Here is a 15,083-nt window from a genome sequence, read left to right as displayed (position 1 = left end):
CTGACAATGTCAACACAATATTTAAACAAGTGCCTTATTTTATTTTACAACCTACAATTGTTTGATCAAAACAAAGTCAATAGTACACAATAACTAAACAAAATTATTAATTTATATACTTGTCTTTGCCTTCAAAGTCCGCCTGTGTCCCAGGAATTATTCCCAGAGTTTGTAAATATTAACAAAAAAAAACAAAAAAAAAGATTTGGGGAAAATTTATACTGTATATCAATCTAATCACTCTAATATCAAGCATATACTGATACTACCCGTAGTATCAACATAGTCGATTTATGATTTATGATTTATGATTATTTGCAAAAATAATAATCATCTTTCTCAGTTCGAACATTGAATATCTTGTCTTCGCAGTAAATTCAATTGAATAGAAGTGGAAAATTATTTGCAAATCATAGTATTCTGTTTTTATTTACTATTTACACAACGTGCCAACTTTACTGGTTTTGGGTTTTGTATTTTTACACATGCACAATGATCCCAAACAATAAGAGCTATATCAACTATGATGTATTTTAGTAAAACATAATAAATATATGATTTTAATTGACACTGATTTAGAGGTTAGAATTTAAAAATGTGTTGATTATTGAAAGTGCAGTTTGCATTGCACCAATCTAAGAGCTCCAATTTCCTGTAGATACATAAAGAAATACAATAATCGTATTAGATTGTGCAGATGTAGCGATATCCAATGAAGTAAAAGTCTGTCTTTACTATGCCAACAGCCGTCTCCCAGCAAGGTCCTCTAATGACATCGGCAGGGTTCATGGGGGGTGGGGTTGCCTCTGTGTCATTGACAAGTCGAGAGAAGTTAGCGTAGTGTTCTTGCATGGCCAAGATGGAGGCGTTCTTGATTGACTGTTCATCATTCAGCTAAGACATAAAGAGAAGTTAAGGTGACATCACTGGAAGAGATTCCTCCAACGTGGAACAAGAGTAAGATCACACACCTTGTTGTTGACCTCGTCAAAGAGGGCAAAAAGAAACGTGTAGAGGTTCCCTAGCAAGAGAGCGAAGATGCGTCCCAGCTGCCACTTGAGAGCGATCCGAGGATGGTAGTCCTCCAACTCCGCAATAGTCTCAAAGAGTGGAGGACAGAGAAGACCCAGCAGAGACATGATGATCTCCAACTGGATCAAGTGAATTAAAATCAGCATATCGTCACACATAGTTTTTGCTTTCTATTTGACATTAATACCGTATTTTTCGGACTATAAGTCGCAGTTTTTTTTCATAGTTTGGCCGGGGGTGCGACTTATACTCAGGAGCGACTTATGTGTGAAATTATTAACACATTACCGTAAAATATCAAATAATATTATTTAGCTCATTCACGTAAGAGACTAGACGTATAAGATTTCATGGGATTTAGCGATTAGGAGTGACATATTGTTTGGTAAACGTATAGCATGTTCTATATGTTATAGTTATTTGAATGACTCTTACCATAATATGTTACGTTAACATACCAGGCACGTTCTCAGTTGGTTATTTATGCATCATATAACGTACACTTATTCAGCCTGTTGTTCACTATTCTTTATGTATTTTAAATTGCCTTTCAAATGTCTATTCTTGGTGTAGGGTTTTTTCAAATAAATTTCCCCCAAAAATGCGACTTATACTCTTTATTATGCATTTTCGGCAGGTGCGACTTATACTCCGGTGCGAATTATACTCCGAAAAATACGGTAGTTTACACTGCGATTGCTAGGCTGCAAAGATGCGGGCTACATGCAGTTCCAGCATTCGTTTGGATGGTGAACATTAAATATAGTTACCATTCATTTAGTATTATAACAAGTACTGTTTCACAACATAACAAAACAGCAAAGGTAGGAGCATGATGCCATGGATGTGCACTTAGGACCATATTCTGCCAGGCTTTAGTCTGTCACTCTGCACCTTCACCCAAGATGCAAACTTTTTTTGAGCAAGCGTAAATGTGTGAGTTCTCTGTCAAATCATGCCACGTATTCTCCAATCGACTTAAGTACTTTAGTTCTTGCGTGCCTCTAAGTCTGGAATAAGTCCAGCGGACCTGAAAGGTAAAACATTGATCATATTGCATTTGAAGTTCTAATGCAGTGTACATCAAACGTAATAAAATTATAAAATAAACTACCGGAAAACTATTAAAATAAAAGAAGGGGGGCGCGCCGTGTTTGAACATCCTGGTACTAATGGACATTTAATGTGGACCGTGATAGGATAGGACAGGATAGGGTAGACTGGGGGAATTGTATGTGGTTGCAGTGCAGATTCAAAAAGTCCACAAAAAAGTATTACACGTAGCGCATAAGTCAAGAAAGTGCCACCCCTCATTGCAGCATTGACAGATGGGAGTTATAACTATAAGCTACTTTTTGATTGGAAATGGCAACAGTGGAAGATTTTAGCTTGCTTGTGCATGTATGAGGCAGTCTGCTCCACAAAAAGATAAGGAACGATAAAAATGAAAACTTATTTTATTTGTAACATGTTAACACTTTATGTTTTTGCTTAAGTATATGAAATAAGTAACTTATTGACTACAACTTTGGACTACAACTGAATATATATGGCGGACTCGCGCAAAGCTCTTCAGGTAAACCTCTGCCATATATTGACTACAACTTTGGACTACAACTGAATATATATGGCGGACTCGCACAAAGCTCTTCAGGTAAACCTCTGCCATATATGGAGCTATCCACTGACATAACATCACTAAAGTCTCAAATTCTAAACGCCTCGTTTGCAGCAAGTTTGATTTTATTTGATAATTTTTAATATTTTTCTTATTGTGGCACTTTGAGATTTATATCAATGAAAGGTGTGTAAACGAATCTATCCTCTATCCTCCGCAATACTGCCGTGGTTTCAGTTAAACATTTGGGGATTTGCAGGGATCTCAAATACACAAAAACAAGAACCAACACCAACAGGTAAGAAAAGTTGGTTTTGCATATTAGGACCCCTTTAAGCGCAACCAGGAGAATAGGGCCCTAAATTAATTTATCCATGTCACATCCAGTAGTACACACAAAATCCTCATTTTGATATGCCGGTCTGCATTACTTTTGCACTTGTTATCAATTGAACACACAGTTGTAGGAGATCACCTGCAACACACCCACTAATAGGACACACAATTTTATACTTTGTACAGACTATTTAGTAAATCTAAATTCTATATCATATCATTAGCGTTTACATGATGGTTTGGGCTTTTGAATCATATCAGATAGTTACATATATTTATTTTTTAACAATATTCGATCCAGTAAATACTCTATGACCTGTATCAAACTGATACCAATCCAGAGTGTGTAAACTGGGATACTCCCTAACTTCAATGGCATTAAAGGATTTAGACATCGGACCAACAATCCTAATTTGGATCAGCAATCAAATTGTACAATTGTACAACCTTCTCAGTGGCCTTGTGGTTAGAGTGTCCGCCCTGAGAACGGTAGGTTGTGAGTTCAAACCCCGGCCGAGTCATACCAAAGACTATAAAAATGGGACCCATTACCTCCCTGCTTGGCACTCAGCATTAAAGGTTGGAATTGGGGGTTAAATCACCAAAAATGATTCCCGGGCGTGGCCACCGCTGCTGCCCACTGCTCCCCTCACCTCCCAGGGGGTGAACAAGGGGATGGGTCAAATGCAGAGGACAAATTTCACTAGAGCTAGTGTGGTGTTACAATCATTGGTACTTTAACTTTAACTTTCATAGATGCCAACTCCTGCATACGGCTAAAATATGAAGATTAATATAATAAATACTGAGATCGTAACAATTTTAATTAGTTCACAATGTAAACTAAAACTGGGGAAATGCAATTAAGGTTGTTGTGTTTGTTTTAGGTTGAAATAATTAGGTGGAAATCACACAAATGGTAATAAAACATATCCTTGGAGAGCAAATTGTGAGAATTGGTAATATTTTCTGTACTGTATAGGTAAAAAATGTCCTCACCTCATTTTTCTCATACCAGCTGAGATCAGTTCTGTTGGCAAACTCCTGAGAGCGCTTCACCACAAAGTAGATGAGGTATCCACTACCTCCCAGACTGCAGGTGATGAGAACATTAGCCAGCACCCTAAGGAACCTCCGCAGATGAATGTTCTCATCCTTCTGGTTCTCCTGCTCATCCACAATGGACTCCTGTTCTTGTACAAGTTGGTGGAAAACAGACAAATCTGTCACAAACAGCTCAGGTGGAACCGAAAAAAGAGAATATAGCTTTATTGTCTGTTTCTACAGTGAAAAACAGAAATGTGTCCTTCTTGTAGACCGAGTCAGCCTGTTATGAGAAGGACATGCATGTGTCAATCTCCATTCCAAGATATTTAAAACTATATCTGCTCCACCAGCAGAACTTGTATGCTTAGCGGTTGGTACAGGTGCTCTGGGTTTTTCCCTCTGGAGCTGCAGCTCCTTTGTTTTTGATATATTCATCTCTAATGAGCTTCCGGCAAAATTTTGAAACAAAGTGTATATGTCCTGCTGATACTGTGTCATGGCTTGGGAGTTGGTCAGGTCAGGTCAGCCATTTCATTCGCATACTTTACAAGGGTCATTCCTTCTTTGCTATGGGAGATGCTGTTGGTGTAGACAGAGAGGGGAATAGGAGATAGAACACGGCCCTGAGGCAGTCCTGTTTTAAAACCATTGTACTGGATTTAAAACCCCATCCACAGTGCCTTGTTTTGCTTTGTATGCAAACTAGAATGGATGAAGTTTGTCTGACAGACCACCTAACAGTAATGTCCACACTGCTCTTTCCATACACTTGCACAAGATTGAGGTCAGGGCCACTGGCCTGCAGTCCTTCAGCTCCTTAAGTAGTGTTTGTGGGGATTGGAATGATGGTGGATTCCTTGCACTGGTTGGGGACACTGCGGGCATCCAGAAGGTGCTGAAACTGCTTGGTTAGCACCCCACCTAGCTGGGAACATTCTTTGAGCACCCTGCCGCTGAGCCTGTCAGGGCCAGAGGCTTTGTGCGGGTTTAATCCGTGCAGAATGGAGGTTACTAACTGCTCATCAATAGTGAGAGCTTGGAGGGGGAGCTGGGGGTAAAAAGGGGTCCAGTTTGTTGGTGTGCTGCTGTTTGTTTGCTTTTTTGTCACCCGAGTGCTAGACTTGCTATTGGGAGGCTTTGAAGTTCACCAAATGAGCTACCAAGTTGATGCTGATACCGCCCTGTCATCAGTGCTGGGCACCGTAGCCAGAGGTGTTCGGCAGATTCTTGTTCCTCACCGCAGAGGCGACATCGATCGTTTTCACACTTTCCCGTCAGATGAAGCCACCTTCGGAGAGCAGGGTGGTGACCGGATCGGAATCAAAGGAGGTCGGTGAGGTCTTTCTTCGACAACGAGGACTCTTCTTGAGAGTTGGTTTTTTGGGATGTTTGGGAGATGAGACGGGGATGGTTGGAAGGGGAGGTAGGCATCTCCTACGGAAGATTGCATGGCGAGTTGATCGATCGAGTTGGTTGTGATCATGGGGGAGGGAGGAGCCGAGCTTTGCTTGTTCATTGGTGAGCTTGTTGCCTGATAGGTTGCAATGGCCCGGGACCCAGCAGAGTAGCATCCGTTTTGAAGATGGGAACGCTGATAGGGAGGATTGGATTGATATTATGGAGGGGTCTGTGGTGTTGGGGTTGCTGACAGCTTGGACCAGGGACTTGCAGTCGCTGATGATGGAGGACTAGTTGTCATACTGATGCATCCAAGACATGTTTTTTCAGATTTAAATGAGCTGCTAAAGGTCACAGTGGCAGCATGCCAAGAGTGGAGGATGTCATCTTCACAAAGAACTATCACACCTGCATTCCTCCATTCTGGGTGCCATTCAGCATAGAGCCATCAGTGAAGATTTGAAGGTCGGTAGGACCGGCCGAAGCTATGGTTTTCTCTGCTGCAGCAAGTTGTTGAGATGGGGATGAAGATTTGAGGATGGGAGTAAAAATTGCAGTGGGAGGAACTGGCAGGGGCCACGGCATATCAGTGGTATGTACAGGTTCCGTTGGGCCTGTCAGTAGGTTGAGTTGGGATAAAACAGGGGTAGTAGGGTTTCAACAGATTTTTGATGAAATTGTCGTTTGTCGTCATCTGTTGGAAGGTGCGCCCAATCATCAGCTTTGCAAAGAGAGATGTTCTGGAAGCGAGTAGAGAGACGTGGGAGATGGGCTTTGTGGAGGATAGCGTCCTTTGTGGTGAAGCGGACTGTGCTGCTGTTGTTGAAGCGGGTGAAAAAAACCTTGTAGAAAAGCATTTTTCTTTTGGACTAAACATGCTTTCATGTCATGGTAATCCACTTTGTTATTTGAAAGGATGGTTACAAGTTTAGTGGGTGTAACTGTTTCTTCACAGAATAACGCAACTATGTCTCTCTTATTGAAAGAGCAACCTTGAATTTGTATTCTTATGTTATATTCCATGCATGTATTGGTTGCTCTGGTTACCTTGAAGCTGGTGGTGATGGAGGCATACTTGTTGTCCGCAGTCTCAGAGTTTCCAATGAGATAATCCCAGCTGGTGAACATCTTCCAGCCAAAGGTGAACTCTCCATCTTCGCCGTCTCCACCGCCAAGGTCTGCATTCTTGGCCATCCTAATTGAAATGCAAAAATTGGATACGAGAGCCGGCATGGACGATTAGAACAGACAAGCCATAGAAATGTTTGCTCGCCTGGAAAAACAACAATCCTAATCTACGATTTAACTCCCTCGAATGGCATTGACGCTGCAAAACAGAAGAAGGCTGTTCTGAAAACATCCCCAGAGGACACCTCGGTGATGAACGCTCTGACCTCCCTCCCTCCTCAACAACGCCTGGGAGTTGAACTTTGCTTGCACTGCGGCTCCAGGCCTATAGACACAACATCACTACACCCTGGACAATGAGCATATGCACAAATCTCCCGACCCCACGCCTTCACCACAGCTTGATTCCCTTTAGGAGCGATGTACGGTTCAGTAGCGCTGATACAGCTGCAGCCGGCCTCCGTAGCTCCCATCCCTCCCTCTGTTGCAAGTTTTGTGATTTTATGTAACATGTTTATGTGTGCTATGGCTATAAGGTTTTTTCCCTTGGCTTCAGTGTGGACCCTCTCCCAGGAGTCCAGCCTTTGACGGAATATTTTTTACTCACCCCCCTCCCCCAATATCACCTGTTTCCCACCTTTTTAAGGGTAAGTGGCTGACCCGTCTGCGGTTCTGTTCTGGTCTCCCTGTAATGTATGTCTGCTCTTAGTGGGATTGTATTGAAAACGTAATTTCAGTTCTTATATGTCTTGTACATGTTAAGAATGGACAATAATAAAGCAACTTAAACTATGCAGCACCGTTGCACAACCCACATTCCTACTATAGGAGGCCAACAAAACACACATGCGATCATGTGATCCACGACCAGCCTGATAGATCTGATGGTCCAATCAGAGTTAGCACTTCATAATACTCATCGTAGCGCCAATAGCTACACATCTTGAGACGACAGACGGCATCTAACCATCAGTACCATACCTATGTAAAGCTCAAAATAAAAAGCAGCCACTGAGCCCAGAGCTCCATCAACAGACAGTTTGAATTCCTGCTAGAGAACAGCATGCTGTGCTAAAGCACCAACACTTCAGACCACCAGACAAGTGTACCCAAAAGCCAAGGCAAAGGCAAGCCGCCTACCCACAAAAGCCACTGTGTATCCCCCGCACATTCCGAATCACACCCAAAACCCAGCATCCCATTGCATACTGTGGTGGTTGCACTCACGAGACAACAATGTGCATTTTGATTTTTGATAGTTAATACAGAGTGGAATTTAGGTTATTTTATACTCATCCCAATGGATGTTTCCATTTGTCTCAATTGAATTGATTAGAGTAGATTTGATAGTTTTCTGGAAAATGTGTGATGTACACTGCATCCAAATTTCAAGTGCAATATAATGCTTCAACTTCTTGGGGCGCTGGATTTATTCCAGCATCAGAAGTGCGTAAGAACAAAAGTACTTAAGTACTCGTATATCTGCCGTGTTTCAACAACCTGGTACTAACGGACGTTCAATACATTTTGACCGTGATCATTGAACTATCCCAGTTTTGATTGATTGATTGAAACTTTTATTAGTAGATTGCACAGTACAGTACATATTCCGTACAAATGACCACTAAATGGTAACACCCGAATACGTTTTTCAACTTGTTTAAGTCGGGCTCCACGTTAATCAATTCATGGTAGGCACAAGACATTGATACAACGTTGATTAAACATGCATGTCCTTGAAAACTACATTGCAAAGCAGTTGTATTTGTAAATTGAGGCAACGTTGATGTCCAACGTTGGATCCACGTTGTTGGCTGGGAAATTACCAAATTTCAAAGGTTAAATAAACATCACGGTGGTACAGGGGTTAGTGCGAGTGCCTCACAATACGAAGGTCCTGGGTTCGATCTTTCTGTCTGCATGTTCTTCCCGTGACTGCCTGGGTTCCCTCCGGGTACTCTGGCTTCCTCCCACTACCAAAGACATGCCCTAGTGTGTGAATGTGAGTGTGAATGTTGTCTGTCTATCTGTGTTGGCTCTGCGATGAGGTGGCGACTTGTCCAGGGTGTACCCCGCCTTCCGCCCAAATTTCTGCTGGGATAGGCCCCAGCCACCCCCACGACCCCGAGAGGGACAAGGGGTAGAAAATGGATGGAAATCAACATCACATCCTGACATTGAATAAACAGAAAGCATGTTGTTTCAATGTTGTAGAACATTGGTTGGAAAATGACCAAGTTTCAATGGTCAAATCAACATCAGAACCCAACATTGATTAAACGTCGTCAAAAAGCATGTTGTTTCAACATCATGTTTGAGTAGCTCAACGTCAGGACCTAATTCAATAAGTTCTCAATGTTGTTTTATCGTCTTAGAAAGTAATAGAAAATACATGCATAATTTAGCATTGAGAAATTGATTCTAAATATATTTTAACAGTAAATATCAAACTGTCAGCTGTCACGCTCCCCTGAAAAGCACACCCTACCCCCAAACACACACATTACATGCACATACACACACACACCCACACAAACAGCTGTATTTTAAGCCTCTTTGACACATCACAACTTCACAAATACTTGAACTAAACAAAACTCTCATCACAAATAGCACCAGGAGGGTTATAATAACAAGTAAATAATCCAGCTACGAAGAAGAAGCTGTCGTAGCGTGAATACACACACATGTTCATGTGACAAGCACTGCCTGAATTTATAAAATATTTTCAAATTCAAAGAGTGATCTTTTTCAAGGATTTTAATGACATTCACGTGTTAGTAAAACTTTGTGTGCCATTATTTTCACACAATCAAAAATGTGTCATGGCTAGGCTTGCAAAGGGGTGGAAAGTTTCCGGTAAATTTCCGGAAACTTTCCGGAAATTTACCACGGGAAGTTAAGCTCGGGAAGTTTGGAAATATTGACCATTTTTTAATTATTCAAAGTTGGACACCGTCCATAGGAATTAATGGGAATAAATGGGAATTAAGCAATTACACCTCTATTAAACTTAAATACCATATATCAAATATATTTACCCCAGTAATATCATCAACACTTACCTGACTGGATGAAGTCCTTGGGCTCAAATACTAGTGTGGCCTCAATAGCCCTGCTGTAGTGTGTAGCATGCTGGGAATTATCTTTGCATGTGATGGAGGAATGCACAGTGAAGGGTTGAAATTCTACTGAATTTTCATTAAATCAGGTTGTTTTAGCTAATAATCATGCTGCAAGATCTAGCATGTTGCATTCAATGTTTATTCCCATTAATTTCCCATTAATTCCCATATATTCCCATGGAAAGTTTCCAACTATGAATATTCCCGGAATTTTGCAACCCTAGTCATGGCAGAGTCTGCCTTATTAATAATGAGTTCGCTTTGATTCATGACTTAAGCTCTTTTCTCTCCTTTACGTTGGATGGCCTTGTCCTGGATGGATGGCAAAATTTGAATAAGAGAAACGTGCGTAATTTCAAGCACTTAAAAAAAAACACTGAAGTACAAACGGGGCCCTAAAACATCATCTCTTTCTTAGAGTTAGGCTTTTTGTGGCCCCTAAAGGGGATTCTAGTTGTGTCCTACCACATGACACATGCAGTTACTACTAAACAAACACAATAAATGCAATAAAAGAAAGAAATTAATAAATCACAAATAACTTTAATTTAATAATGTCACTAAAACAATAAAGACATTATGATGTGTCTTCCGTGGTGGTTGTGGCCCTAAAAAAACCTAGTGTTTTGCCAGGATGCTCAAAAAGGTTCATTATGTCTTCTTAGTCATATACTTTTTAAAATGTTCTTGTAATCAGACCATATTTTCGGTATATTCGATTTTGCCAGGAGCCAGCCCTGCATAGCACGTATAGGAAAATCAAGGGCCTTCCAGCTGCAAAGTTACGAGAGGCAGACAATTATTAATCAAGGCAGAAATATCTTAAATAGCATGAGAATATGAGCATAAGAAGAATTGGCCAATGAGTATGTATGCGATCCATACAGGACTTGTAACAAACATTAACAAACTCATTTGTGATTGACACTTACAAATATATATTATCCCACCCACAATGATTTGTACCTCTTTGATTGGCTCATTGACACACTGGTGTGCCATGAAAGATCCTCAACATTATTCCAATTTCATGCTCATGACTCACGTGCGGATTACGACCATCAGGCTGTAGCCAAACGTTCCGACCCCAACCATGAGGTACGCCAGAGGGAGCCGGAACTTGAGCAAGCCGATGGTCCTCTGGCTGTTGTAATATCCGTAAAACAGAACGGAATACTTGCAATATCCCTGACAAAAGAAATAATGCAGTTTAAGTTTCATTCTAAATAAAACTATTCTACTGGGAACAACATCTCTTTAACTTAAAGTCTCCCTCTCCTGGTGGGATGTAGTAATGCTCACTGTAAATGACAAACGTTAACACGCTATTTTGCGAAGATTACCGTTTTTCCTGTATTTCCTGTTATTTTGAAAGTTGTATCACTGGATATACTTTTATTTTGATAAGGAACTCACGGTTCAAAATTAAAACAGAAATGCTTCTTCCATGGCAAACGAGAAGGAGACGCCATTGTAAACATTTACAGTTAAGTATTAAAATTCTAAATAGAAACCAGCAGAGAGTTCAAAGAATTCTAGCGTCAGTTGACCATCCGGTCCAGACTTTAATTTCAATTGAGCTGCAACACTCACATTTAATTTGTACTGTATTAACCTCTAGATATTAAGATGTAATCTTTCTGCATTTATTCTCTCGGGTGAAAAAAATATGCATTCGTTTCTTTTGTCATAAAATAGTCTTTTTTAATGCGATGGCCAATTTGCAATAGGCAGAGGTGGCTGTAATCCACAAAATATAAATATTTTCATCCATCATCATGTTTTAATGAGAGAAACAAGACATTTGAAGAACAAAAGTATGTATAATGTATTTTCATATTCAAATTAGCGATGTTCCGATCAGGGTTTTATGCAAGGTTATATTACGATACCGATCATCCATGACTGAGATCGTCCGATACGATCACATTTATTAACTGTAAATGTGTTAATGTATTTATACAGTGCTTGTGACAATGTAACAATATCAACTAATATTTATTTTCTTTTATTACATGCAATTATTTTAATTAAAACAAAGTTAATAGTACACAATAACTAAACAAAAACTACTTTATCTACTATTTTAAATCTCTTGGTTTTCGCCCTAAAAAGTCCACCTTTGTCCACTGAATTATTCACTGAGTTTGTAAACATTCATAAAAAAAAACACAAAAAAAGTATTTTGTGAAAATAAAAATAATCGGTCTAATATCAATCACATAATACTGATACTACCCTTGTTATCGACACTACCGATACATGGAAGGATCCGCCCTAACCTTATGTGTGCACCTGGTCGCTACACAGCAACCGACATAATTATGTTATCTTCTGTCTAACTATTATTAATCTACTTGTTAATATCTGCTTACTTTCTGCTGTAATGCGCTTCCATTTACACTTCTTAAACTTTACCGAGCATGTTGTTTCAAGATATCTTAGTGGCTACACTGAAAAAAATACTGTAAAAACTATTGCAAACAATTATTATTTTGTAATAATAAAAGAAATCACATGTGTTAACATTGACAGCCCTATATGTATTAATTACTTGAGTTGTAATAAAGTGTTACTTTACCAGTCATATTATAGGTCCTACATCATGGTAAAATAGTCATACTTAATGTATCATCATCAACAATTAATATTAGTTATAATCATAATAACATTCATAAACAACTCACATTAAAGTCCAAGAGGACTGAGTAGTCCTGAGCGGTCGCCTGCTCTGCTCTTGGCACCGTCTTCCTGGGAATGGATCCATAGGGGAGCCCCATTAGAACCTGCCATGTAAGCAATAAAAAGAAAAACTGAAAGTTATGTCTTTACATGAACATACTTGTAAACCAGCGGTTCTGAAACTTTTTTCACCAAGTACCACCTCAGAAAAAACGTTGCTCGCTAAGTACCACCATGATGACCAACATTAAAATACGGTAGTGTCGTAGGCTTAAGTATTCATTAAAAACAAGGCATTGGTTTTATTTAAAAAGTATATTTATAATTTTTTTGGGCACAGTAACTTTACACAACGTTTGAACAGTAACACTGTTTTTGAATATAGGAAAATAAACACCGTACTTTAATAAAGTGATTATTTGGCATAGCACTAGATCGGGGGTCAGCAACCCGCGGCTCTCGAGCCGCATGCGGCTCTTTAGTGCCGCACTAGTGGCTCTCGAATGAAAATGGAAAAAGATGGGGGAAAAATATTTTTTTGGTTTTAGTATGTTTTTTGTTTGAGAACAAACATGACACAACCCTTCCCAATTGTTAGAAAGCCCACTGTTTGATATGTTTTTGTGTATGCTTCACTGATGAGAGTATTTGGTGAACATCGTTTTGTCCTACTAATTTCGGCGGTTCTTGAACTCACTATAGTGTGGATTGTGATGCAATAGTTTGTTAACATATAAAATCTTCCACTCCTTCTTTGTCTCATTTTGTCCACCAAAAGTTTTATACTGTGCGTGAATGCACAAAGGTGCGCTTTGTTGATGTTATTGACGTGTGTGGAGTGCTAATCAGGCATATTTGGTCAGTGCATGACTGGAAGCTAATCAATGCTAACATGCTGTTTAGGCTAGCTGTATGTACATATTGCATACTTTTGCCTCATTTGTAGGTATATTTGAGCTCATTTAATATCCTTTACTTTTATCCTCTTTGTTATAATTAGTTTTGCATGTCTCATGACACATTATCTGTATGTAATATTGGCTGCATTTCAGATAGCTGTTTGTGTGCTATGTTGTTCCAGACCACAGCAAACATTTCCTAGCTTGCCAAAGATTGTAATACATCCATTAGAAGAAGACAGCCTGCCGTTTCCTTTAACTTGGACACACACATCTATACCTTTGGCCATTAAAAGCCAGGAATTTCCATGGAATTATCTCTCCTTCTGAGTAGCCTCTGATTTACTAATGGCTTCTAATGTTGTAAAAATGTGTAGAATAAATATTAAATTTCAACATTTCTGTCAACGAAGGTTTGCTTCAGCTAGCGACACATAGTCATTTTGATAGTAGGTTATTATAGTTAATATAGACACTTTCGTCATGTGTTGCCTTCATTATAACACTTTAACGCTTTTAATTTTTTGCGGCTCCAGACAGATTTTATTTTTTTGTATTTTAGGTCCAATATGGCTCTTTCAACATTTTGGGTTGCCGACCCCTGCACCAGATGGAGCCCGTAATGCAGTTATGTGAATCACTGTTGTAAACTATTGTTTGCACTGAAGTATAAAAAAGTCAAATATTATCAAGTCACTTCTTCACCTCAGGAATGACCACCAGTCCAAAAGTGAAGCCAAACAGAACCAGGTTCATGCCGTACATCCAGCGCAGAAAGATGAAGTAAGAAGCTACAGATGAGCCGAAGTGACCTGGGGACACAGGAAGAGGTTCTCGTCTCCACACAAGGGGCTGCTGTTTCACTGCTAAGCACAAAGACGAGCAGGAATTCTAAAAAACTTACTTTCCACATCTTTGATCTTCCTCTCCCAGGGGATACATGCTGTTTTGAAGTTGTCAAAATCTCTCTGGAACTTAATCCATTTCTTCAAAACAAAAGAAAAGAAAAATCAAGGAGCCAATAAACATGAATGATAAAAAGTGTCATTTTCTGTATTTCCCACCTTTGTCATCATCACTTTGTAGGCGTACCACTTCCTGCCTTTTCCTTTGCCGAGAGCTCCTTCAAACTTGTCCACAAACTCTTGAGCTTCCCTGTGAGGTGAAACGAAGGCTCGTTGGCACATATTGACTTTTATATCTACAGTATTTGGAGTACAAATACTACATCACTTTTCATATGATTCGCTTTTTGCGGAAATCTTTTAGGATACTAAATTATCCACACGTCCAAAAAAAGAATTACATGTCGGCAACTCAATCTCTGAATATTTTTTATTGTGTATGACTACAAGATAATCCACCAAAGGCCAAAAAAAGTTGTGGTTGCCATCACTTAGATTAAAAAAAAGGTGAGAAACGGTTACTATTGAATTAAAACACAACTTGTAGCAAAGTACAAGGTTACCTCTTCCCTCCTACCTCTGTGCGGATCTTCACCTCACCAACAGTGTTCAACAAAGTTAAAAAAAGTGATGTTAAATATTCATCCCTGCATTTAAGTAATAATTTATATATGTATATATATTTACAAAATAAAGTCATGTAAAAAAAATACAAATAATATAACCTCATAATCTCTCACGGCACACTAATGTGTCACGACTAGGGTTGTCCCGATACCAATGTATTTCGATACTTTTCAATACTTTTTTAAATAAAGGGGACCACAAAAAATGTCATTATTGTCTTTATTTCAACAAAAAAATTCACGGTACATTAAACATATATTTCTTATTGCAATTTTGTCCTTAAATA

At 39.4% G+C, this 15,083-nt stretch overlaps 1 protein-coding gene across 1 annotated transcript in view; it reads right to left on the bottom strand.

The window, feature by feature from the left end:
- tmc2a (transmembrane channel-like 2a) overlaps positions 1 to 15,083 on the bottom strand; it is a 32,206-nt gene that overhangs the window by 11,236 nt on the left and 5,887 nt on the right. The window contains exons 3-11 of the mRNA XM_062032067.1: positions 14,345 to 14,420; positions 14,170 to 14,251; positions 13,971 to 14,077; positions 12,372 to 12,470; positions 10,730 to 10,872; positions 6,479 to 6,626; positions 3,986 to 4,174; positions 972 to 1,151; positions 736 to 894 (exon numbers count right to left, since the gene is read on the bottom strand). Coding sequence (XP_061888051.1) covers positions 736 to 894; positions 972 to 1,151; positions 3,986 to 4,174; positions 6,479 to 6,626; positions 10,730 to 10,872; positions 12,372 to 12,470; positions 13,971 to 14,077; positions 14,170 to 14,251; positions 14,345 to 14,420 — 1,183 coding nt within the window. The remainder of the gene's footprint in view (positions 1 to 735; positions 895 to 971; positions 1,152 to 3,985; positions 4,175 to 6,478; positions 6,627 to 10,729; positions 10,873 to 12,371; positions 12,471 to 13,970; positions 14,078 to 14,169; positions 14,252 to 14,344; positions 14,421 to 15,083) is intronic.

This window comes from Entelurus aequoreus, linkage group LG21, assembly GCF_033978785.1.
Source record: "Entelurus aequoreus isolate RoL-2023_Sb linkage group LG21, RoL_Eaeq_v1.1, whole genome shotgun sequence".
NCBI classification, from domain to species: Eukaryota; Metazoa; Chordata; class Actinopteri; order Syngnathiformes; family Syngnathidae; genus Entelurus; species Entelurus aequoreus.
This window is presented reverse-complemented; position numbering and strand designations above follow the sequence as displayed.